The sequence below is a fragment of the Papilio polytes genome, unplaced genomic scaffold (assembly GCF_000836215.1).
Source record: "Papilio polytes unplaced genomic scaffold, Ppol_1.0 DF824269.1, whole genome shotgun sequence".
NCBI classification, from domain to species: Eukaryota; Metazoa; Arthropoda; class Insecta; order Lepidoptera; family Papilionidae; genus Papilio; species Papilio polytes.
In genome coordinates this window covers 3,344,855-3,369,559 of record NW_013524935.1, presented here as the reverse complement: position 1 = coordinate 3,369,559, position 24,705 = coordinate 3,344,855, and the positions used below count along the sequence as shown (strand labels likewise).

General features: G+C 36.0%; 4 protein-coding genes across 4 annotated transcripts in view; 2 read left to right on the top strand and 2 right to left on the bottom strand.

The window, feature by feature from the left end:
- The window catches only part of LOC106108443 (nose resistant to fluoxetine protein 6-like), a 16,370-nt gene extending 3,113 nt beyond the window's left edge, over positions 1 to 13,257 (top strand). The window contains exons 2-13 of the mRNA XM_013289611.1: positions 3,708 to 3,844; positions 5,439 to 5,572; positions 5,909 to 6,120; positions 6,573 to 6,766; positions 7,049 to 7,212; positions 7,674 to 7,859; positions 8,452 to 8,628; positions 10,640 to 10,790; positions 11,534 to 11,717; positions 12,276 to 12,418; positions 12,800 to 12,928; positions 13,206 to 13,257. Coding sequence (XP_013145065.1) covers positions 3,708 to 3,844; positions 5,439 to 5,572; positions 5,909 to 6,120; positions 6,573 to 6,766; positions 7,049 to 7,212; positions 7,674 to 7,859; positions 8,452 to 8,628; positions 10,640 to 10,790; positions 11,534 to 11,717; positions 12,276 to 12,418; positions 12,800 to 12,928; positions 13,206 to 13,253 — 1,859 coding nt within the window. The 3' untranslated portion in view covers positions 13,254 to 13,257. The remainder of the gene's footprint in view (positions 1 to 3,707; positions 3,845 to 5,438; positions 5,573 to 5,908; positions 6,121 to 6,572; positions 6,767 to 7,048; positions 7,213 to 7,673; positions 7,860 to 8,451; positions 8,629 to 10,639; positions 10,791 to 11,533; positions 11,718 to 12,275; positions 12,419 to 12,799; positions 12,929 to 13,205) is intronic.
- Positions 13,258 to 14,296: 1,039 nt separating this feature from the next.
- LOC106108463 (small nuclear ribonucleoprotein Sm D3) lies at positions 14,297 to 16,011 on the bottom strand. Its single transcript, XM_013289633.1, has 2 exons — positions 15,555 to 16,011; positions 14,297 to 14,901 (listed from the first exon to the last, which is right to left on the bottom strand). The coding sequence occupies exons 1-2, from the start codon at positions 15,862 to 15,864 to the stop codon at positions 14,819 to 14,821; spliced, it is 393 nt and encodes a 130-aa protein (XP_013145087.1). The 5' UTR covers positions 15,865 to 16,011; the 3' UTR covers positions 14,297 to 14,818.
- A 201-nt stretch (positions 16,012 to 16,212) lies between these two features.
- Positions 16,213 to 20,346, top strand: LOC106108454 (zinc finger protein 316-like). Its single transcript, XM_013289622.1, has 8 exons — positions 16,213 to 16,273; positions 16,378 to 16,535; positions 16,602 to 16,943; positions 17,297 to 17,470; positions 17,866 to 18,116; positions 18,511 to 18,636; positions 19,350 to 19,413; positions 20,007 to 20,346. Exons 2-8 carry the CDS (start codon positions 16,380 to 16,382, stop codon positions 20,139 to 20,141), a joined length of 1,248 nt encoding a protein of 415 aa, XP_013145076.1. The 5' UTR covers positions 16,213 to 16,273; positions 16,378 to 16,379; the 3' UTR covers positions 20,142 to 20,346.
- Positions 20,347 to 20,721: 375 nt separating this feature from the next.
- On the bottom strand, positions 20,722 to 23,195 carry LOC106106660 (alpha-ketoglutarate-dependent dioxygenase alkB homolog 7, mitochondrial). The gene is made up of 5 exons (XM_013287281.1): positions 22,977 to 23,195; positions 22,450 to 22,643; positions 21,927 to 22,100; positions 21,540 to 21,664; positions 20,722 to 21,261 (listed from the first exon to the last, which is right to left on the bottom strand). Exons 1-5 carry the CDS (start codon positions 23,095 to 23,097, stop codon positions 21,126 to 21,128), a joined length of 750 nt encoding a protein of 249 aa, XP_013142735.1. The 5' UTR covers positions 23,098 to 23,195; the 3' UTR covers positions 20,722 to 21,125.
- Between the last annotated feature and the right edge of the window lie 1,510 nt (positions 23,196 to 24,705).

Genomic DNA, 24,705 nt, shown 5'->3' with positions numbered 1-24,705 from the left:
AGGTAGGTTTACTATTTTCAAGTAATTATTTCGTTACTTTTTAGTGTACTGTTTTTTTGAGAATATTTTGTTTTGTTTTTAGTGTATTTTTACAATGCATTTTTAAACAAAAGAGGTCAAAAATATGTTAATAATGAAACATGTTGCATAAGCGGCCGAAGATTTTAATCAGACAGATCGTAGCCGGCATATCCAGGGCACCTCGTGCGTTATGTAATACACTTTCTACTGAATGCGTATGTTTGCCTAAATAATGCCATAATGGTAGCTTATTGAAGATCTAGGTCAATATGCCAAATCGCATCTAGAATAATACCTTTGAAAAAGTGTAAGTATCCCGGCCCTACAATGTAAATTTTCGTAAGCTGATTGTTTTAGCAAAATACACATCCGTGCATTAACAAAATGGGACTATCTCTGGGTAGTGGACGAAACAAAAACTCCAATTTTTACATGTTTGTCTGTCTGTTCGCAAAGCGTTTGTACCGGGTAATACACAGCTATACAGATTTTGTTGGGACTTTGACGGTAATGTAGTGAATAACATAGATTTTTTTTAATTCATTGCTGTCGAAGTCGAATTAAAAAAATATAAGCTTACGTTATATACATATAAATTACCTGTGGCAGAATTATAGAAATCGGTCCAGGAGTTTTCATGTGAATCGAATACATACAAAAATCCAAAAACCCAAATCTTTCCTCTTTATAACATTAGTACAGATTAATGCATAAACCACAAATTAAAACCGCGAAATAAACGCTTACGAATCTGTCCGCGTGGAATAAAATAAACAAAGTAAGTAGCGTATGTGATCTTTCAGACTACCCTCTAAATCTGTGTCAAATTTCATCGAGATCCGTTCAGCAGTTTAGGCTACAAACTTTCGCATTTATAACATTAGTAAGATAAAATAGGTTACATAAATTATAACACGGCTAAACTCACGTGATAACATTCGGTGTAGGCAAAGACAGTTTCGAAGCCGTTGGGGGTCCTTCTTCAGGGTGAGTGATTAATCGGGTATACTCGCTATCGCGTCGCGACGGTCAGTGACCGTCAGTGAAACTGTCGGTGCCTACACCGAATGTTATCACGTGAGTTTAGCCGTGTTATAATTTATGTAGTATAATGTCTCACGAAAGTTTTAATAAGTTAATAAGATAGGTTATTTATCTATGGCATGGAAATCATCATTTAATTATTTTTTTTATTGCATAAAATATTTCCATTATCTCTCGATTTCCGTTTGAACTTCAAACAGTATCGATTGGAAGAACAGTGTTGTATCAGAGACCGGTACATTGACACTGCGGAGGCAGCTACCATGAATATGTTTCGTTCCACGCGGTTTTTACATCTTTTTTGCATTTTTAAATTTTGGGGAACTTTCCCTCCCTGCCTTGACGATATGCTGTAAACTACTAATTTCATCACATTTATATATACATTTGTGGGTTTGCATTTAACACAGATAATAAAATAATTCACTAGTATATACTAATATTATAAAGAGAAAAAATTTGCACTTCTGTATGTATTGATGTAACACAAAAACTACTGGGCCGATTTGAGCAATTCTTTCAGCATTAAAAACTAAATAACAGGCATATTTTTACTATCTTCTAATTCCACGTGGACGAATTCTCGATTCTCGATCAACATCTAGTTAAGGCGCTCTTTCAATGACTTTTTGGGGGAAGTAGGCGCGCGCAAACAATGAGCGGGGTGCACCGTTCTGTTAAATCGCGTGAGTCGAGTCTCGTCGGTTCTTATTTTTTCTGTAAGAAATATTTGAATTATGGTAGAATCGATTTGAATAAAACTAAACGTAGTAAAACTTATTCGAGTAGCTAATTCAATTTGCATCTGGTCACATTGAATCATCTGTTGGAAGTATTACCACACCAGAATAAGTTACATTTTTGAACTTTGTATTCATATTTTACACCTTAAATGTTCTTTACCATCCACAAGCGGCAAAAATATAATATGATAAAAGTGCAACCTTCTCTTCAAAATTTAATTTCGTGTTGACGATAAAAGATTTACCATTTTGGAAACTGCATCAAAGGAACTTACCGAAGATATATTCTTTGTTGGTGACAAGTTACTTTGCTAGAAACAAGTATTTACTGTGGAACATGTAAGTTTCTTTGTAACTATCGAACATTTTATACTAAGCTATGTTACAATAAGTAAATGCATTATTTACTTCAATACTTAGTCACATACATTACTACTTGTTATCTATATCAAAGAAATAAAAACCTTGATCATGAGAAAAGTATTAGAAGTGTGTTAATAATTCTATTTTATATATTCCAGAACCTCAAGATAAACTTATGGTGATGATGCCATATGTACTGTTAAAAAGATGACACTATTTGTATTGTAAATGTATGTTGCCTGAAGTCACCATGAAAAACTACATTCAGAATGGAAGACCTTGAAATAATTTACAACCAGATGCAAACACTGATGCATGTTACCAGGAACAGAAAATGCTACTTTAACATAGCAGAAGTAACCCATACAAATCTTAATAAAATTGTAATATTGGTAAAAATATGTCAAATCCTTTTAACTCTTTTACAAATAAAACTCTTTTATTATTATATTATTAGTAACAGAATTAAATACAAATTATTAATATGGTAGTGTTTTTTTTCCTGTTTTACACTGCACCTCAATTAGAAATCCGCTTAACAAGTTTACCAAACATGTTAGGTGACAATCAATAACAATATAATACATAAATAAATTTTATTATTTAAGTATGTCTTACTATTATTTAAGTCTTTTTATTAGTATATGTATAAAAATATGTTTATTTTATTTTCATTTAAAAGCCAGTCGGATGAAGACAAAATAATTTTAAAAAGAATAATACGTAAAACATATTGCTTATGCAAGCAAGTGACTTAAGACTCTCTTATGCATTCCATTAATCTCACTGCAAGAACTTTTAATTTTCAACCTTCACTTCACTTTCCCTTCCACCTTTACTTCACTATAGATTAATTTGAGTCGTTTCCTTTTTGCATTGATTAGTTTAGTATAAATTAAAGTACTGGCAATTGGTCGTTGGCGAGCAAACTGTAGATAAACAAGATCCATTGAAGTATATATATTGTATATCATGGTTTTATAACTAAAATTGGTATTATATAAAATAATTTAACAGAATTACTAAAACAGGTGACAAATATAATTTTTATCACCTGTTATAACAGAAATATGTTTCTATTTACTCTTTACAAAATAACTGGTACTTGTTATTTTCTATGCCGATGGATGTCTTCCAGCAAATATTAAAAGTTTTCTCTTCATGGGGTCGGAAGCAGATTTTAATTAAATTCAATTAAAAATTAACTAATCAACGTATTGCAAAAAACTTCGGGTTAACGGAAGATAAAGTACTCGTGTATAGCACTTCAATTTTTTACTTTCATTGTAGTTTTGCAGATATATGGTGATTTTTACAGAATTAGGCACATTTTCAAAAAAAAATCTATCGAGAAATGTTTGTCCAATCGTGATTCTGTTATGGAGACTTTAATTAAAGGACTGAAGTTACACATACTAAAATATCACGAATCAAATCTTTTTAAAAATCCTATTCTAAGCTTCCAAAGATGCGCGATTTAGGCAGACCGCGCCTTAAGGAATAATTTAATTGACTGATGTAGTTATTTATCCACAGACGAGCAGTACTATGAGATGCCACATCTCTTCCACCTGGATGAGTATGACGGTTGCTTAGCAACGGGAGACGTCTATTGCCTCGGGAGCTTCGAGCTGGCCGCTGATAATGACAACAAACTCTTCCAAACTATGCAGGTGAATAGCAACTTTCACTCATTATATTAAAATTCAAAATTCGTGTACGACTGTAAACGGTAACAAATAAATTAATACTTCCTGAATCTGTCACTGAAATGACGTCATTTCATTTAATTAAAAATAAAAGAAATACAGGGAATTGAAGGAAAAGTTATTGAACATATTACAAAACAACACCCAAGTATAAAACAAAATGTAATTGAATTTAAAACACTTCGTTTACATTTGCTCGAAGGTATGAATAACAGCTCGTAACAGTTTATGAATTAAAAAGTCCTCTTTTCACAGTCAAGGCCCATTAAATAAACATAACATAGAACTTGGTTGCATAAACTATTGCGTCAGTGAGCAGCGCGATGTAACTAACTACCGATAAAAAATATAAACACAAAAGAAATTTAATCTCCTACGTTTGAAGTCGTTTAAAAACAGATTAAAAGCTCTTTAGACATAAAATTTACACACAGACAATAAACTGCAGACTTAAAAAGCGTTTAATGGAATCGACGACCATTATTTGTAAGGCTGTAAATATACAAAATATACAAATTCAATCATATTATACTCTTGCTTGGAATGCCTACTACGTAGTTCTTTTTCTTAAAGACGTTTGTAAATGGTGATCCATTCATGTGTCTGTTAATTAATTTTTTATTGTTGTTTTTATTCCTATTTGTTAACAAAATTATAAGCTGCACATAGCGACTGCAACTATTTATCTCTCTGCTAGGTTATTTCATATAAAAACTAGGCAAACGTAATTAATTTTGTAATTCTATATTTCCTAGATTTCGTATAAGGGACTGTCGAGAGTGAAAGGAGTTAGGGCGTTTGGTGGGGAGAGGTCGATGACCGCTGTTTCTGTGTCAAGAAGTCAACGTGATGCGATTTTGTTTTTTTTTAAATATCGGGTCGCAAAATTCTTGATGGCCAGATTTATTGTTTGTTAGAGTTTGTAGCCTAAACAACTTAACGGATGTTGATGGACGGAGTTGGGCGAAAGCAGTATACTAATATTTCTTTTACCATTCCAACTAAGCTCTAGGCTTGTGCTAGGATATGGTTTACAATAATCAAATAGCGGGATTCGAACTTTCGACACCGTAATCGAAAATCCGTACCTCTTACCTATTAGCTCTTACAAATGAGTGGAATAACTATTTAAGTTAAACACAAACAATCAGATATGGTAATCGGTCAAAAAATTATCTAGGCTGCAAAATCGTTGACCCAGTCCGGTAGTGAGATAATATCGTGTAACGCTTTACGTAAATATAGCAACCTTTAGCTGACGTTGTGGACGACACGCCTAATACCCAATTATGTAACACGCACGAAGATTGCAAAATTCAATGGTATGTTTTTATAATTAAATTTTGATACAAAGCTAATTTAATTGTAGCCGGACTTTTAAAAAGCATAAGACTAAAAGAAGACTGTTAGAGGCAGTAATGGTTTATTTTTATTACTACCACCGCACTATTTACTCACAGAAATGCTGATACCGGATAAATTTAAGGATACTCGACTTCTAGGAGTACATTTGTTTACAATCTTTTATCGTGATTTGGGATAATGTATATTTTTACAGCGATATTCAGCGAATTGGGTGGACAATTTCAATCATACGCGATTGCACCGCGGTCTCTGCTTGAAGCGAAGCTGCTCTGAGCACGCCCCGCCTTCGCTGTCATTCCCGCCAACTCACCATGAACAGCAAGCCTGGTATTGTATATTAAAGACCACACAACTGTGGCATATTTTCCATACGTTTACGTCCAAAATTGATCTGTACAGCCACTCATGTGATGTTCAGATGTTTGATTTAATACAAGAATTACATAATACTGCTCCTTAATAACATAAAAAGTCCCTAAAGTATTCTTAAGTTCTTTCTTAAGTGTGACTTTTACAAAGATTTACATTTAAATGTTTGACTTTGAAAGTAAATGCAGAAATACTTAGAATCATTCTCATAATCTCTACAAGACGAAGACAGTTTCCTTAACTCTACGACAAGAGTAATAAAATCTTTAATATGTTTTTTTCATTACATCTTAGGTTTTCATCATGCGTAAATGAAACAATGCAACGCGGATATAATCTCCGTGCTCGACTGTATAAGCTAGAATACTGCAAGACTAGTGCTTCAAAGTCAGGGGGTCCATTGTCTGTCAGCGAAAAGGGATTTGCAGCGGCTTTGGCAGCTGTACTCGCATTGGCGGTAGTCAGTACTACCTTGGATTTTACATTGTCCGATGACGCGAGAAAAGGTAAGCAATGACGCTGAAGAGTGTAAATAAAATCTCAATTCCAAATTCAAAATTTCGTTTCCGATAATAACCACAGATAAATCAATTGTTTTTAATATCTGGCACGTTTAAAAATGACGACGTTGATTCCAAAAAAAAGTAACAAATTCAAATCACGTTCGATAATGGCCAGTGATAAATCGAAGGATTTTTTTTTAAATATCTGGCACGATATCTGGTTGACGGCAACTCTCAACGTTAGATAACCGTCGCCGGCCCCGATTGGGAAACGCATATCCGCGCTAAAACTGATTTCTCTATACCACACCTAATTAGGACAACCGTAGACGATGATTGTGTGAATTAGTATGGACTTTGCTTTTTTAATCTGTATTATTTGTAGTTTCGCTCCTGATAGAAAGATTTCCTGTAGTTATTGTTTGATGTAATATTATAAAGCCGCTATCTTTTAGGCGCTGGCTGGGCACTGTCTTGGTCGTTGCGTCAGTCATGGCGGACACTAACTGCGCCTCCGCCCGCGCCCGCAGACTGCGACCTCCGCGCATTTGATGGTCTCCGTGTCTTCTGTATGTTTTGCGTGATAATTGAACACGTCTGCTGGCTTTCCACGCTGTCTTATCTCGCTGATACCAGGTTTTCAGAACAGGTGAGTTAGAGAGTCAATATTTAGAATAAGCATAGCTCACTTGAGTCAGGTTCCAAACCAAATGTTAATATTATTCACTTTATTTCGTAACAAAAAATAAAGCTTATTATAATTTTGTAAAAACAAACTTGATAACTGATATATTACCTGTCAGATAAATTACCGGTGAAAAAAAATTGTTTTCTATGCCTAGTTCTATATTTCCTAAATGTCTTTGGTTCAAATTCAAACGTATTTGTAGTTGAAAATGTAATCAGGGTTTTATTTGTGACCTTTTCACAGACTCGTCGCACCACTGACGTGATGCTGATGACGAACAGCACGCTGGTGGTGCAGATCTTCTTCATCATGTCCAGCTTCCTGCTGGCTCATAAGCTGCTGCATGATCGATCTCATCTGCCACCCATACGCACCTTCTTTCATACTATGTTTAATAGGATTATAAGGTAGCGTTTATTTTGATATTATCTTTTTAATTATTATTCAAAAGATTAAAATTATATTCTCCTACAATCGAATTAAGAAATTATAGTATTTCCGGTGTAGGTCCTACTTGTTAAATCCGTACTCCCTAGTCATCGAGGTTTTTTTTTATGGTTAATTTTTGTCCATACGTGAGTGTGGCCTTTTTATGTTTGTTAAGCCAACGCTTGACCACCATCCGCTCTGATGAAAGTGATGATCCTTTATTTATAACTAGCTGTTGCTCGCGACTTTGTCCGCGTTAAATAAAAAGAAATATAGCCCACGTTCAGCAATAACGTACCTTTCTAAGGGTGAAAGAATTGAAATCGCCCCAAGAGTTGTTGACAATACATACAAAAATATAAAAATACAAATCTATCCTTTTTATAATATTAGTATCTATCATTTCTCACGGAAGTTTATAAAATGTAACTTTCCTAAGACTAAGTCCGAGTTACTTCGCGGTGTTGTGGTTCGCGGCGAGCTGGTGGGAGCGGCTGGGGCGCGGGCCGCAGTGGCCGCCGCTGGTCGCCGCGGAGGCTCGCGTCTGCAGGGACAAGTGGTGGACTCACCTCCTTTACCTCAACAACATCGTATATCCCGACGATAAGTGTCTTGTACAGACTTGGTGAGTAAACGCAATAAGAAATTATAAGTCCTCGTCAAGTTTACCTAAAGAAGAGAAAAAGAAAAGAGGTTCTGACTCATATTATAAGGCGTGATGAATAATTTTGTGTGAATTTAAATTATATGTTAATTATGCTAATTACCGTCGACTCTCACTGTAATAAGAAATAATAAAACTAAAGAAAATAAATTGTCAAATCATTTTACAATTCAACAAAATTGTGAAATATTGAAGTAACCATTGCATTCCCTTCTTTAAAATGCGAAGAAAAAGTTGTAAAACGTAAGTCATAATAAAACATTTGGTACACAAAGCGATGTAAATTCTTGTAATCTGGCGATTTTAGTCGCTAAGCGACTTACTCAATACAATCAACGCAGGAACGGCTTAATTTCTCCTGCATATGCTAATCTGGCTGATTGTATGTTTTCTTTAGAATAAGTCATTTTATGTAACTTGTTTTTTGTGTCAATAAATACATATTCATTTAATAATACGAGGATCTTAACATCTTATTACAAACTCCAGTCGCTTTGTCACTGTGATTTTAAAGATGGCGGATAAAATAAAAAAAGACCTTATTCATTTATAGGTATTTAGCGGCGGATACACAGCTGTATGCGTTAGCATTGGCCATAACACTGCTGCTCCGCAACCGCCGCGGCAGCACCGCGGTGCTCGCCGCACTGCTGCTCGCCGCCACCGCCGGCACCTTCGCCCTCGCCTACGTGTGGCATCTCGTGCCTACATTTATAGTGCACAGACCGGAGTGAGTTTATGTTAATTTAATCGACAAGAATACTGCATGTATACCGAACATTTTTTTTATAACGTGAAGTGGTAAACGAGTAAGCGGCCACCTGAATCCACCGAATTGGAAAGCGACCGCTCCCCATAGACATCCTCAATTGCAGATGCGTTGCCTAACTTTAACTGACGGAGGTTTTATGTGTGGTAGTGGTATTACTGGGGACGAGCCGGCCCTACAGTGCGATACCACTGCTAAACTCTATGGCATATTATTGTAAACAAAGGAGTAAGAATGATAAAGAGATACTTACCAACTCGATACCGTTCGCCGCCTGCAGGTATCTAGTCTGTCGATGTCAATCCAATCAAGTCTAGTTCAAAGTCTATAGGCACCAGAGATTCCACCGGCAGATGCACTGGTAATCACAGTTATTGTTTCTAACGCGAAACCGAAATACAAAGTGACCCCGTTCGCTAAAGTAACAGGCCCGGTGTATCTTTCGCGATGTTGCAACCACTTCCGATAAAACTTCGAACTCGCACACTTGTAGCCGACTTGCTGGCTGCCAGCACATGACTATTACCGCCTACATCTCTCTCCGCAGCCCGAAGTCGACCCCGACTGAACTAGAAAAAAAATTCAAATGTACCCTCTTTTGCGGGCGAATAAAAATTCGCCCTGTCACTCGGATTAAATCTGTATAGCGGGACGCGAAATTTGAACTACATATATGTTCGCCACCGAATGTGAACCCATATGATCTGTGAAGTGTTGTTATGCATTAACAAGAAAACATATCGTATTTTTGTAATAAATTGCTGTTTGTCTAAGTCTTGTTATCTGTTTAACTGAATGGGGATGTTTCCTAATGTTACAAATCCAAATAAAGTTATGTTTAATATTTTAAAGACAGCATTTTATAACCTATAATAACATTTAGAGACCTTGAATGTTTGTCTCAAATTAAATATAAATTAAAAACGCTGCAATATTTTTTACCCTCCATTACTCGATCTCAAACACCAATGACGTCACTTTCTTGCATATAACATGGCAGTGTGACCAACTTCAGTGAATGTCAGTGCATTTTGTAGTTATATTTTTTTCTAAATGATTGTAATAATTGAGTTTGCGTGTTTTATATTATGAGGACTCCATTATTGAGTGTTTTTATAATTACGACATAAGTTATGAGCAAAACATTTTATGAATATTACAAAAGAAAAATATATCAAAATTCATAAGAGTAGCTTATAGTACAATTTAATTTATACCTGGTCACACTGGTGTAGGACGCAGTCACTGTTTACACACAAACATAATCTTCCACGAGAAGCAACAAGTGTAATTAATACGTTAAAAGTATCACCTTCTGTTCATTTTGGTTTTTTCATTTTTATCTCCATTACTAAAAACAACTTTAGACAACAAAGATTTACGAGTATTATCAATCAATGGTTCTTTCAAATTGACAGTGACAGGCCGTGATGCGAGGTTCGTATGCAAAGAAGTGACGTCATGGGACGTTTTGGGGGGAAATGAAAGAGTTGTTTTTATTTACGTGTTTTTTTATTGAAATAATGAGTATTATATTTTATACTATTTTTTTTCGTGTTCATACATGGTTTATCTACAAAATAAAGGCTATTCCAAAAATTAGGAAACATCCCCATTAGAAAATATTAGAGCACTTAAGTAGATGTAGATACTGAACATTACGAGGGGACGATTCCAATCTTTAAGAGTAGTAATAACCCACGATCTTTTAAGATTTATTAGTAGTAGCTTTCATCTGCGACTTTTCCGCATGGAATTTAAAACAAAAATAACAAGATTAAGTAGCCTATGTCTTCTTCCAGACTATCCTCTACATCTATACCAAATTTCATCGAAATTCGTTCGGCCGTTTAGGATACAAACTCTAACAAACATCCATCCATCTAAACTTTTGCATTATTAAATATTAAAAAGAAGTAAGATAGTTAGAACTCCGTGATTTTATTAAATGGAATATTTATTTTTAATTTAGATCAGTCCGTGCGATGTACCATGGCGACGCGTCCTTCAACATGCTGTACCAGTCCCCGCTGGGCAACGCGGCGGGCGCGCTGTGCGGCTTGCTGCTGGCGCACGCGCACCACGCGCTGCGGCGCGCCGGCCTGCAGCCGCACAACTGTCAGGTGATACGAATGAACTCACTTAAGTTAACTTATACTTACAATGGTAGAGCCCGCTTTAACATCTTCGCACGAATGGGTCGGCTCGCCTCAGCAATACCACCACCGTATAAGACAGACGTTGTTCGGGCCCTGACTTGACTTCACGAAGAATGGACGCGTGTGGTCAGGGCGATGGTTGTCGACGAATGTTCTTTCTTCATCGCGTGCGTCGTCTTGTTCCCCGCTGCATTGATCCCTCGCTCCCTGCGGCGCGCCTCGCCGCCCGCAGAAGCGCCCTCTAGTGGCACCTGCCGCCACCGTCACAGCAGCGACGAAATCGATGGCGTCGCGGCCGGCGGTACGCCGCGACGCCATCTGTTGGCCTCAACATGTAACGCCTTAACAGACGTAAAGTAGGAGTAATTCCGTACAGTCTGATGAGTATGGTGCTGGAGGCCCAACTCTCTCTTTTATCAAGTCTAGATTGACACTTCCATGTGATGAAGCAATTGCTATTGACAATTATCATCAAAGTATTTGTAAAACATTTAAAAGCTTTGAAACTGACGAACTTTTGCTCGCGAAACTCTCCGCGTAGGATTAAGAAAACAAAAGCAGCCTTGGTGTTCTTCCACACTGTCTTCTCTACATCTATGTCAAATTTCATCCAAATTCATTCAGCCGTTTAGTCTACAAACACTACCAAACATTCATCGATATAAACTTTCGCATTTATAATATTAGTAAGAAGAATCTGTTGGCAGATGTTCCGCTGGGTGTCAGTGTGCGCGGCGCCGCTGGCGCTGTGGTGGGCGGCACTGTCCCCGCGGCTGGTGCCAGCGGGCTCGCCGCCGCGCGCCGCAGCCGCGGCACTAGCTGCACTCGAGAGGCCAGTGTTCGCTCTCCTTGTCATACTGGCATTACTCGGTGCTATCAACGGAGTTAAATGTATGATATACGTTTTTCACATCTAGAACATTCCACAGATTTTCATAATATGGGCAGTTTCAATCCGTATTCCGATTGAAAAACGGTGCTTCTTTTATTTTTCAAGAACTCAGCAACTATTTCCATATTTCAAACCACAAATATATTTAAAAACTTTTAGAGCCTGTCCTACCACTGGCTGATAGAGGCTTAGATAGCTTAAAAATGACGTCACTGTCAGATAAGGGAACAAAATCCGATATTTCCAACACATATTTTACAAGTTGCATTGTTATGAGTCAATTTACAATTTGGTGCGACAGGCCCTATATATCTCAATATTTACACGATTTCATTAACAAATTAATACCATCATCAAACCAGTGTGGTTCAGTGTGATATACCAGGTACTAAGGAAGCATCAGTTGCTAAAGAGCCGGATAACCCATGCTTTGTCATCAGATAAATTTCCTACAAGACCCATTAGTCTGTGTTCTTCCAGACTATCAACAAGATGTAAAATTTTCTAATCATATTACGATAAAGTACCATCATAGCATAACAGCGTGTGTATTGCAGCGCCGTGGCGCACGTGGCTGTCGGGGCGCGGCTGGGCGTTCTGCGCGCGGCTGTCGTTCGGCGCGCTGCTGCTGCACATGCCGCTCAACAAGGCTCTGCTCGCCTCCAGAATCACTCCTATACAACTTGACAGACAAAATGCTGTACGTTACACTCCTTCATAGTAATAGAATAAGAATCTATTTCTTCTTATTGTCCTATGTCCCCGAAGTGGAGCGAGGGAGTATAGTTATTTTAAAATAGTATGTCGAAAAATACTTCTACAGCACTTTTCCTTCCTTGAAGAGTTTGATAAATATACAAATGGCGCTCGAAACTTCGTGAGCGTTAAATGAAAAGCATAATTATTATAACCTATGTTACACTGTGATAACGTAGCTTTTTAATTTATTTATTATATAGCACTTTTTGAGCATATACTGCTTCACACAATCCTTTATTGGTCACGAAAACCGTCCCCTAGCATGTAGTAAAAGAAATCCACAACATAACAGTGCAGTCAAAATTTTTGTTTTACTTCTTAGATATTTGAATGGTTTGGTGTAGCGGCGATATCTTACGCGGCGGCGCTACCGCTCGCGTTGCTAGTGGAGATACCAGTACAACGACTACACAGAGAACTGACGCGGCGCGGCGCCAAGCAGGAACGACCGGTCAGTACTCAATATTCCTTATTCATTTGAATGATAAACCTCTTTTACACTTAGACTGCAGTCTCTGCCACACCCAGAGTTGTTTAATTCAAAATACTAGTATACAATCCTTAAACACAGACATCTCAAAAACCAATTGACCAAAATTAGCTGGTGATTCCCATATCACATGTTAAATTTACACTAAAGGTTTTCCGCAGCTCAATAACTGTATTAATTGATATGATAATATCTTAACTAAAGACCGTCGTTTTTATAATTTTTTTTAAATTTCCAGTCCCAACACGTGCAGTTGTCGCAGCAGCCAGAGAAGACTGAAATGTAAATGACAAACATAAGTGTTAGTTTAGCTCAAACTTTGATGAAGACATCAACAGTTTGTAGCTACATGTAGGCTGTATGTTATTGTAAATAGACTAAAATAGTCAACGAGAATAATCATCATATTTTGTAAGGTATTTATATCCCAATCCAAATGAACAGGGCCGGTTTAAGCATTAGCCCTGGGCGTGATGGGTGATGGCATGAAGGGGTTCTACGAAGCACTTTACATCCGCCCTGGTCGGTCGCCCCAACTCGCCCTACCCTAAGACCGCTATTTTTAATAATAAATGGAAACAGGAAGTCAAATTCCATATATGGCGGCCATGTTTATTTGGGGGATCTATAGTGTAAAGTAAAAGTAAGTACATTTTTATTCTTATCTTAGTATATGTATGTGATATATTCGTTTTACATAGGCGCATTTAATTATATTGGTTATATAAATTAGATGATTGGACTAGTCAATCTTGATAAACTGTATTGCTCAATTTAGCTATCTAATAAGAGCTTAAAAAAAGACGTAAAATACATCGATAGCTCCTACGTAAACTATGGTAAGCCACAATGTCCACTTGTTTTTTTATTCAACTGAATAAATACTAATTCCTATGTGAATTTAAGAGTAACGTTAGAAACAACTGTGTTCAGTTGTTTACATTTTCATTATTGATGTCATAATGTATTGTTTTTTAATGATTTGTTTTGCAAAATTTGCGTTTAAAACATACAATAGTTTGTGTAGGAGCCATAAAAACATCAACTTTAAACTGATTCTGCAATGATGTGGAATATAACACATCAGCAATAGTATACCAACTTAAAACCTCTATAACTTAAAATATTCTGTGTTTCCCTTGGACTTAACTTATCGAGGTCCTACTGTAGTATTAAAAATTATCTTAATAATGTATATAATTGTGATATTGAAAAATTATAATTTGTAAGAAAATTCTTAACTTAAGACAATTCCACAATCCATGTTGTAAAAAAAACTAATCTTCATAAATATTAGAAAAGTACATGTCGGGTAAATAAATGACAATATGAAAAGTTGTATTTTTATTGAAACTGAATCCTTAATACAACATAAGACATCACATAACCACAAACAAAATCTATGGCTAAATTTACACTTCAATATCACCATTCACTCACTAGTTTTTCATATAAGATAAATAAGTTTTAACTGTTAAACTGAAGATTTATGTATATGAGAATCTTCAAGATATCCAATAGTTTTGTCGCTATCAATAATGATGGAATTCCATCACCCAGCTGGTACAACTTGATTGCTTATGCAAATAGTAATAGCTATCATAGTTCCTGTGATTTAATATTGTTAGTCATACTTTAAAAACATAATTGAAAAATTGGCTGAAAATCATGAACATGTGTAGTTTAAACAACTTAGTGTATCATTTTACAATTAAAGAATTATTTTACACTCTGTGTAAAATCTGCACTTCAAGTGTGAAATGGTTTATTTCCTACCAGTGAGAATGTAGAAATCACATATCTTATTACTAAAGAACTGGTATAATCTTAATGTATGAACTAGACAAAATGTTAGCGGCGAGAGGGTCCTGACCCACCCTGCCAGCCGCCTCTGTGCCCCCCGCCTCTTCCACTCGCTCGGCCTCGACCAGCAGCTGAAATTTGTAAAGAACAATGGTGAGAAATACATGAAACTTTGCCTGCGACTCAACCATGTAGAATTAAAATAACAAAAACAATAAGCTTGCATGTTTTTCCAGATGTTCTACATCTGTGCCAAATTTAATTGAAATCTGTTAAGCTGTTTCAAAGATGATTTCTAACAAATAAACATCTTTCCATTTTAACTTTCACATTTATAATATGTAAGATTACAAAACTATATACATCCCAACTGGAGTGCTCCGAGCTTACTATGAAGTTATTCATTTCAGGAGTGTTCTATTGGTAAAAAAATTAACACTATTGGTGAAACTAAATCACCTATTAAATTGACTTCCTTATGAAAATATAAGTGGTTTCTGTGTGCTTATCAAACCCTTATTACTACAAAGTCAATTAAAATCATGGGCAAGAATTTCTGTAATTAGACTACATTATAATTACAACTACAAATTAGAACACAGCTAGATCATTTACTGATTAATAAATATAACAAATAACAATTTAACATACTCTATGAATTGAAATAATCAAAACATCAATAATGTTAATGTGTCAGTCAACTTTTAATTTCAACAAAAAATTGTTGACATAGGTTGGTTTGTTTAGTAAATAAGGTAGAGAAAAATGAAAATGGGAAACCTACCTTGTGCCCGTAATATCGCGCTTTTACCACGTCCTGCACTAGGTTTATTCCCTTGTCTTTTGAACATTGGCGCGTTCTTCAACATATCAGGTAATATTAAAAATCTTATCTTAGAACCTCGGATGTAAACATTCTCAAGCTGAGCCACACGACCATCTCGATACGTTACAGTAACTAGCGTCATTTGGCAATTCATATTATCTTCAGCTTCTATCAGCTTTCCTCGGTAAACTTCGCCGGTAATTGTTTCACAAGTTACTACATGACCTTCTGCTTCGTGCAGGACTTTAATAGGAACTCCGATTGACATATTAAATGTTGGCAAATACAACTATTTATCATAAAATGCACAATTTTTGAAAAACACTGGGATTAACACCGATTTAATTTGAATAGAATTCTTCATACAAAGTATAAACAACAATGAAAACAAAAATGGCGGAACGAATCTGGTTGGTGTTGATACATTTAAAAAACAAAACAAAGATATCCAATTAAAAAAAATGAAATCAGTACCTCTAAATTCTTGTTTTATTTTGTTTTAATACAATCAACGTTATGCTTTTAACAAGAAGAAAAAATTGTAAACCTTATCTGTTCAGAAATTAAGCGTTTTTGCTTTTTCTTTCACAATCACGTAATGTTCTGTCATTGTCAATTCATTCACTGTCAAAATTAATTTTTATCTATAAAAACGCGCAAAGTTGGAGTTGGCATAGGTTTGGTTTCAAATCAAATTGTTTAAAACTGTGGAAAAAAAATATAATTGTAGCGTTTAATTAGTGAATAATACTGTATAATGTTTATTTATTTGTAAACACAGAAATGGCTACGACAGTTATGAAAGTTGAATACGAGAATGAGGCGTGTGCAATATGTGGTTCCGCCGGTGATCTGCTTAGCCTCGATGAACACGACGCTGGGTCTCCTCCCCTGCAAGTGCCTTTAAGATCTATGTTACTGCAGCTTAACAACAATAAGGTATGATGTAAAAAAATATGTGACTTGTGATGTAAAGCCATAATTTTAACGTATGCTTTTATGCAGGTTGTTCCTGAAGGTAAACTGTGTATAGAATGTGTACGGCGTGCTATCGAAGCTTATGAATTTAGTACAGCACTAAGTACAAAAGGCGCACCACCATTAAGTGAAAAAATCAGAGCTTTGAGACGCAAATTACACGAATTGACTCAGAAGATTGATGTGTTCATTGTCGTTGGTGGCCCGGGCGTGAACTCCGGTGGTACATATAATGAGGATGATATAATAATGGTGGAGAGAGACGCGTTGGCTGCTGCCGCAGCTGCTGATGATGAAGACCTGGAGCAAGCGAGGAATGCTTGCGGTGAAACAGTTTATCAATGCTCAGTGTGTCCATTATCATTCCAGGTTAGTAGGTTATTGACAATTTATAAAACTACACATACATTACTTATTTAAAAGTAAATTATATGCTGGGGATGGATACAAGGGTAGACTGAAGAAAATATAGATGGATAGTGTGAAAGATGATATGCATAAGAAGGTAGTGAATTCTATGGGCTTGTAGTTTTTGTTTACTAAATGAAATAGTGTGAAAATATCCATCAAGAGTAGGGCTTTTTACAAAAAAAAATAAAAGTTTTAAAATAGGATGTGATTGCTGACATTCTACATAACAAAAATGTTGTGTGTTTACACTTTATCCTAATATAGATAAGTAGACAATGCTTGTAACTTGACACTATCAACATTACTTTCAGCGTGCAAGTGAGTACCGCACCCACATCTCGCAGCACCCTGGCGGCGCGCGGCACTCGTGCTGGACGTGCGGCGCGCAGTTCGCGACCCGCGCTTCCCTGACTGAGCACTCGGCTATGCATGCAGCCCCCGACATCACTGGGTCTACATGCCGCTTGTGTCATACTAACTTCCAGGTATAGTAAAATTAAATCCATCTCAAAGGCTACTTAGAGGGTTGTTAGTTATTAAAAATGTAACTGGCCCCATTTATACTTTTATTACATTCAATATAGATATATTTTTTGAGAATTGGTGGCTTTTCGATTAAGCACTTGATTTTGTTAAGTTTTAGAATCCTACCAATTACTATTGTGGTTTCCTGTTTTCTATATCGTATGTAGGTCGCGCAGAAATACAAAATGCTCCATTTATAGAAAAAAAAAGGGAAAACCCCCATCTCTTCTCACAAACAACTAAATAATTGCGAGTTGCGGGCAAAAGGTCGTACTGATAGTCCATGTTTATTTACGAAGTTATGTAGTTTTTTGTTTAGTACAATTTGATTTCTATAAATATGATTTATATCCAGAGTGCCTCAGAGCTCCGTCGTCATGAAGCTACATGTGAAGCTCGTTGTCCAATATGTAATGTGATCTGCTCGTCCCGCGCTGCGCTGTCAGCACACGCGCAGTCTGCTCACGCCTCACCGCCGCTGCTCTGTGGCGCGTGCTTCCGTACATTTAACACAAGGGAGCTGCTCGCTGCCCATAGACTACGGCATAGACATGCTGATAGATTTGTCTGTGGTTACGACTCTTGTATACTGCGTTTTGCTACCAGGTAAGTTTACAGACAGTAGAGTAGTGTTTAACTGGACAAGTGGTGTAGTGTAAACAACTAGCGTCAGTCAATACATAGCTTGCCTGCGCTACTGTCTATTTAGACTAGTATAGTTATAATATTTTTGATCTTAAATTAGTAGTGGCAGTGAAACAAAAATAATAAAATTTGGTTTTCCAATGCAATATATCATGTACACAATTTTTTTTGGTCAACTAGTTTAAATCGGCACAAAACAGCTAAAATTTTAAAATATTGATAATATGAGTTCAAACCTCAATTACACCATGATTTTTTTTCTTTTGTATGTTATTTTACGAGTATATTCAGTCGGTCGGGTTAGAATTTGTTTTAAAATAAAGTTTAGGTTATTTAAATCTGTGAATTGTTTTAGGAATGACTTGTTGTCGCACATCCGCAAGTGCCACAGCAGCGTGCCGGAGGCGGAGGCGGAGGCGGAGCCCGCGCAGCCCGAGCGCAGCGCGCCCGCCGCCACGCCCTGCCCGCACTGCCCGCGCACGTAAGAATCAATACACCACTGTTATACAAAAACTGCACTATCATTGAAATATTTCTCTGTCCAATATATTAACATTTTTTCTTTTCATTTATGTTATTGTTGACATATGAAAAGAAACATGTCCCAATCAAATAATTAAAAACTAGGTGTTGCTCGCGACTTAGCCCGCGTGAAATTAAAAAAATACAGCCTATTACTAACTGATAATGTTGCATTTTAATAGTTAAGAATTTTTAAAATCGGCCCAGTAGTTTTTGAGTTATTTCGACACATACGAAAATAAAAATATATAAATCTACTTTTCTTGTTTATATACCACCTTGTTTCTCAACAACCACACAGAATTTAGTATTCCATCTATATCTATATAAACTAATATAATAAAGCGTAAAAACACTTTGTTATGTAGGATATCATCATTCCATAGTTTATTTTTGAATATATTTTTTTTATTAAATAGCCCTACACATATAACACGATATAGGATTTATATTTTCACACTATTAAATTTACGGAGTTAACAAAATGGGAATTTTGTTAGCGGGAAAGGAACAAAAAATACAAGCCAATATCAGTAAAGAAAGATTGCCATAGTAACGGTAATTGTTAACCAATTTCAAAGACAATGTAAGCAATAAAATAAAGTTTTTTATAATTAAATGCGGATGAAGCTACACGGGAATAGTTATAATATAAATATGTGTGACTTTCAGGTTCGCGTCAGTGGCGGCCATGAAGCGACATATCCGAGTACATCGCAATCGTCACACGGAACAGGTAAATAGATGTTCCCTTTATACATATATCAAAATATAAAAAAAACTTGACCACTAACTAGTATAACTGTGCTAGGATTTGCCCGTTCACGTGAAATTTAAAAAAGAAAGTAGCCTATGTGTTCTTCCAGATTGTCCTCTACATCTATGCCAAATTTCATTAAAATCCATTCAACAGTTTAGGTTGCAAACACTAACATTCATCCAAACTTTCGCATTTACAATATTAGTAAAACTATCTTTTGCGACTTCTCAGTGTGGTATTAAAAAAACTTAGGGCCTGTCCCACCACTAGCTGATAGAGCCTCAGATAACTTAAAAATGACTCACTGTCAAATAAGGGAACAAATTCGATTTCCATTACATATTTTACACATTCTTTTGATATCAAACAATTTATAGTATGGTGGGACGGGCCCCTAATAGTCTATGATTCCTTCTAGATTGTTCTACATTTATGAGTAATTTCACCAAGATCCGGTACGCCGTTTTAGAAATATGTATAACTAAATTCCATCCATACAAACTTACGATGTAAGTTATGATTGGTATAATAGTTTTGTTTTAAATACTTTAAATAATTGAAATGTTTAGGAGGGTGCTGATTGGCACATAGAGGCGGATGGGGAAGGGGAAATGGAGGGTGCCGGGGGAGGGGAGGTGGAGTACCTGGAAATGGACGCCCTGGATGACATGGATTATGATGACAATGATATGGGCTTGAATTAATTTAACACATTACATGCCGCTAGTTTAAAGTTACAAGATATTGTTGACATTGAGTGTGTTAAGACAAAATTGGTTGTTTCGTCCAAAAATTTGTAAAACTTACATAGACTTTGAGTTTGTCTCAAATGTAACAGTCTAGTTTAGTTCAATATGTTTTTTTTTATGAAATTAAGTAATAAAGTTCTTATAGTTTGTGTTTATAATAGTGAATAACTTCTCATTTGCATTCGTTCCCTACTTTAATCGACAGAGGGGACGCAAAGCAGGATAATTACGATACCTATATATCCCATCCCCTAACAAAATTACTTCCCTTTCCCATCTTGTAGGAAAGAGGAATAAGGCCTCCGGCACACATTCTTCAGACAAAAGGTAGTATTGCTTCCACTTCACGACTGTCTATTCGAACGAAGATGTTAAAGTGGGCTGTACCACAAATTATAAATGAATAATTAAAAAAAATCAATGCAAAGAAAAATGATAATAATTTCAACATTTACTTGTAAAATTTACAAAAATATGAATACTGTTCCTAGTTACATAAACTTCTAATTTTATTAACACTTAAAATATTCATAAATAAGTAACAAAATTTACTACTGCCATATTTTTTCACAAGCTACATGGTCAAAGGATTTTTCAAACAATGGATGGAAAAGTTACAGCAGTGCAATTCTAAAGTAAAATATCCAACAATCGCAGGAATTAAATAGAACAGTAAAAATACAAACTTCACAGTAACGCATAATTTTCGTAAACTGCCTTCTGAGTGTTGCCAGGGCCCCTCCCTGGCTACTTACCTACCTACTACATTGCAAAATATAAAGAAAAACCCACATAGATAAAAACGACTTGTCAATATTTCATTAAAAATACGTCATAAGTTAACTAATTTCTTTGCAATAAAAATCAAGTATTACTAATCGACCCCCCCCCCCCTTCCTAGTTGATCTTTTGGCGTCGCCCATAGCTATTGGAGTAGTGCTATTCACAATGTTCCGGTCGCGGACGCTCCCTGCATATAAGTGCGATGCGCCTGCGCCGCGGCAGCCGCGCCCCGCGCCATACGCTCTGCTCACCCCCCAGCACCGCGTGCGTGAACTCGTAGCGAGACACGTCTCTACAAATACAATACAAAACACTTAGGGTCTGTACTCACTGGTGGTCCCATTGACCTTTCGATTGACTGATTGGGAAGATCTATCCCATTATCCCATCCCATCCATCTATGCCAAATTCCTTCGAGATCCATTCCACCATTTAACAAGCACTATCCATCCATCTAAACATTCACTTTTATAATACTAGTAAGAAGTAAGATAATTAATTTAATTAAATGCCACATCAGAGTTAGCCATTTCTAGAAGTATGCATTATTTACTTGGTATTGAACCCTACCTCATGATATAGAGGCAGCGTCGTTCAAGCAACGCATCCAACTGTAACTCTGGCCGCGCTTCGTGCACCAGCCGCATCACAGCACTTGATAGAAGACAAAGTCCTGCTATTGTATTGCCACAAAACTGTAATAAACAAAACCACTATAACCTGAGTAAAACTAATATTAACAAAATGTGGGACTAATTCCTTTGCACACTTTAGAAAGTGATGTAACTAAGTAGATTGAAGCGCCCCTACTCTGGGACTGTTATATTGGTTATTGGACATTTATATCCCTCAAAATATTTTATCTGCGATTTGTAAATCATTAACCTATCAGTTTTCTTATTTAAAAGTCTGATTATCTCTTAAATATGAATAAAAATAATTTCACTAACAGCTTACCCTCACAGCATCAATATGGGGTTTAATATACCCCGCAGCTGCGAGGTCCAATACATGCGCGCGTGGTAGGAGCTCTGCATGAGGAGAGAATGCTGTTTCACGCACCCGTTTTAGTATTGCAGCATTCTGTTCATTCCAAGAATCACGTTCCGTTTCACGATACCCTTCTATGGCCTGTATTATTTAGAAAAAATAAATTTTTCACAAGTGCTAAGTATATTTGAGGTTGTATGTTAAGTAATAGCATAAGTTTTTTTGAATTAGGTACCACTATAATAAAAGGTAAAAGAAATATGTGAAGACCAAGAACAATATTGCAACAGATGAAAGAAAAAGGGGGCTTCATGTATCGGGTCAAGAGAATTGGATTTTGTTCCAGAGACAAGAACATTGTTAAGTAAAAGAGAGTGTAGGTATCAACTAGTTTCAAATTCATTGTGTTTTTGTTCTTTATTCTACAAGACAGGAGGGTTAATAAGCAACAGGCAAACTAATGATAATAAATTTAAATAAAATGACATACATTATCCCAATGATCATATTCATATCTCAATCTCTTCAACTGTGGTTCAAGTTCAGACAGCAAAGAACTCTCTTCTTCCTCAGTCACAAAGTTAGGGTAGATCCGCATAGAACTAGTTGCTTTTATGCGCATAGATATTTCTCCTTCTGGCCATGATGGTAATACTTCTATATAATCTGGATCAGGTGATGCACCTTAACAACAAAAGGACTATTCATTGAATAATAAACAAACTTCAATATACTGATGTGGGTTTTTAACCATTTTTTTGATAACACATGTGTTCAGCACTCATGGACATTTAAAATAACTGGAACTGCCTTGCCGGCTTTTGTTAAGTACGCTTGCTTCTAGAAGAACCTTACCTTAAGTCGTAGCGGTTTGTAAATACCACCGAGGCGAGACCATTCCACACTGTGACGAAAATTTGGCGAAAACTGCACTGTTGAGCATCCATTAAAATGATGTACGTAGAACCAAGCAGTCTGTTAAAGCAATGAGCTTTTATGTGGTAAAAATTAAAGTACCTTTTGTTTTTAAATCGTCTGATTTAATGTCGACCGCATCGCTTTTCAATCTTCTTGAAATGTTATACGCCAAAGCGTTACATTTGAAGTGACGAAGTATGCTGAAAGTAATCATTCGCATGGTGCCTATATTTAAATACTATTAAAACTAGGACACTGAACACTGAATAAAACCTAAATAAACAAAGTTTGTAATTTTATAAAACTTAAAAAATTGGCGTTTTGTTTTGTACATCAGCTGATTGTCAATGTCAAAACCTTTTGACGTTACTCGAGATTGTGTTTTTATTTCCATTTTTCGCAGATTTTAAATAACAAATTAAGTTTTAAATTCTTTTAAGCCAGGTTACATGACATTTATATCTAATTTGTTCACATGTGATAACATTTTTTCGATAATCATCATAATTTTCTTTTTGAAAAATATTTACGCATCGAATGAATATGAAATATCGTAGGGATTTGGAGTGTAATCTTTTAATGGCGCTAATGCCAATGCTTCGGACTTATATTTTAAAATTCCTGTATTTTGTTATAGTAATTTTCATTATTGTTGGAATGAAATAAAAGTAAAGTTATTAGTATTTATAAGATAATGAAGTACGTAATCAATAAAATAAGTACGTATGCATATAATCAAAGTTGTATTTATAGCTTGTGTAGATATTAATAGTCTGGACTATTCAAGACCGGACATGCGACATAAGAGCTGTTACCGATCAATGTAGTTGACTAGACTAGCCAATTACTCTAATCTTTTGATACGTGAATAACAGAAAGCAGACCAATCGTGCCCAATTGAATCAGCTTGTAAAAAATAACCCGACCTCGTGTAACAATAAGGCAAGTGGCGCAACTGGTATGTGCTGTGTACATCGTTAAAGATTTGCCTTTCCCCTCATCAATTACAACTCAAATAGTGTTTTTTAATGAAATTAGGACGACAAAAGAGTTCATCTGTTTCATTTGTTACGGTTCATTTGAAAGAATGAATATACATACCAACTAACAATTTATTAGAATTTATCACTAACTTACAATACACTATATAGTCGGTTTATTGCAACTGCTACTTTACTAACAAAAGGTATTTTTTATTAATAAAACTATAACATAATAATCTGGTCCACTATATGCCGAACAAACAAAGACGCCTTTTTTCTATGAACACTATTTGACGTTTGTGTTCCCGCCAAAAGATTAAAAATGGCAGATTGATTTTTTTTATCTTTGCGAGTTGTAAGTACCGAACTTTGTGTACCATTCCACGACTGTAATAACAGAGCCGTGGTTTAAAGGATGGTTACAAAGCTTGGTATTTAAAATGGTTTATTTCTTTGAGGTGATTGGCGTATCATAGCAGGTAATTACTAGAGGTCGGCTCCCGACTCGTGACTTCCGTGGATTGCGCAAGCGCTGGGGATCCATTAGATGCGCCTGTAGGGATGTGTAGTCGATATATCGATATTATTATGCCAATTCGATAAGGTTATTAAAATATGAACGTGTTATGTTTTGGAATATTTAAACTGTTTTATAGATCAAGAACATCGGCTAATGGATTCAATCGCGAAAAATAATCGTAAGTTTCCATTTCCAAAATACCTGTACACTAACTTATTGTCATCGCTCTTATTCTTTCTGAAAAATATAAACAAAAGAAACCATCGTTTTGCGCGTGACTTGGCTATACAAGTTCTTACTGTACGTTACTCTTAATTTAGAAAGA

What these genes read in the sequence shown, in the direction of transcription:
- LOC106108463 (XM_013289633.1), bottom strand. Translation starts at nt 15,864, where the DNA reads ATGTCAATCGGAGTTCCTATTAAAGTCCTGCACGAAGCAGAAGGTCAT. An exon ending in CGCGATATTACGGGCACAAG is followed by an intron (nt 14,902 to 15,554) that starts GTAGGTTTCCCA and finishes TACAAATTTCAG; the next exon opens with CTGCTGGTCGAGGCCGAGCG.
- LOC106108454 (XM_013289622.1), top strand. Translation starts at nt 16,380, where the DNA reads ATGGCTACGACAGTTATGAAAGTTGAATACGAGAATGAGGCGTGTGCA. An exon ending in TGTGTCCATTATCATTCCAG is followed by an intron (nt 16,944 to 17,296) that starts GTTAGTAGGTTA and finishes CATTACTTTCAG; the next exon opens with CGTGCAAGTGAGTACCGCAC. An exon ending in TGCCCGCACTGCCCGCGCAC is followed by an intron (nt 18,637 to 19,349) that starts GTAAGAATCAAT and finishes TGTGACTTTCAG; the next exon opens with GTTCGCGTCAGTGGCGGCCA.
- LOC106106660 (XM_013287281.1), bottom strand. Translation starts at nt 23,097, where the DNA reads ATGCGAATGATTACTTTCAGCATACTTCGTCACTTCAAATGTAACGCT. An exon ending in AGACGATTTAAAAACAAAAG is followed by an intron (nt 22,644 to 22,976) that starts GTACTTTAATTT and finishes TTTGTTGTTAAG; the next exon opens with GTGCATCACCTGATCCAGAT. An exon ending in CGCTGCCTCTATATCATGAG is followed by an intron (nt 21,262 to 21,539) that starts GTAGGGTTCAAT and finishes TTGTATTTGTAG; the next exon opens with AGACGTGTCTCGCTACGAGT.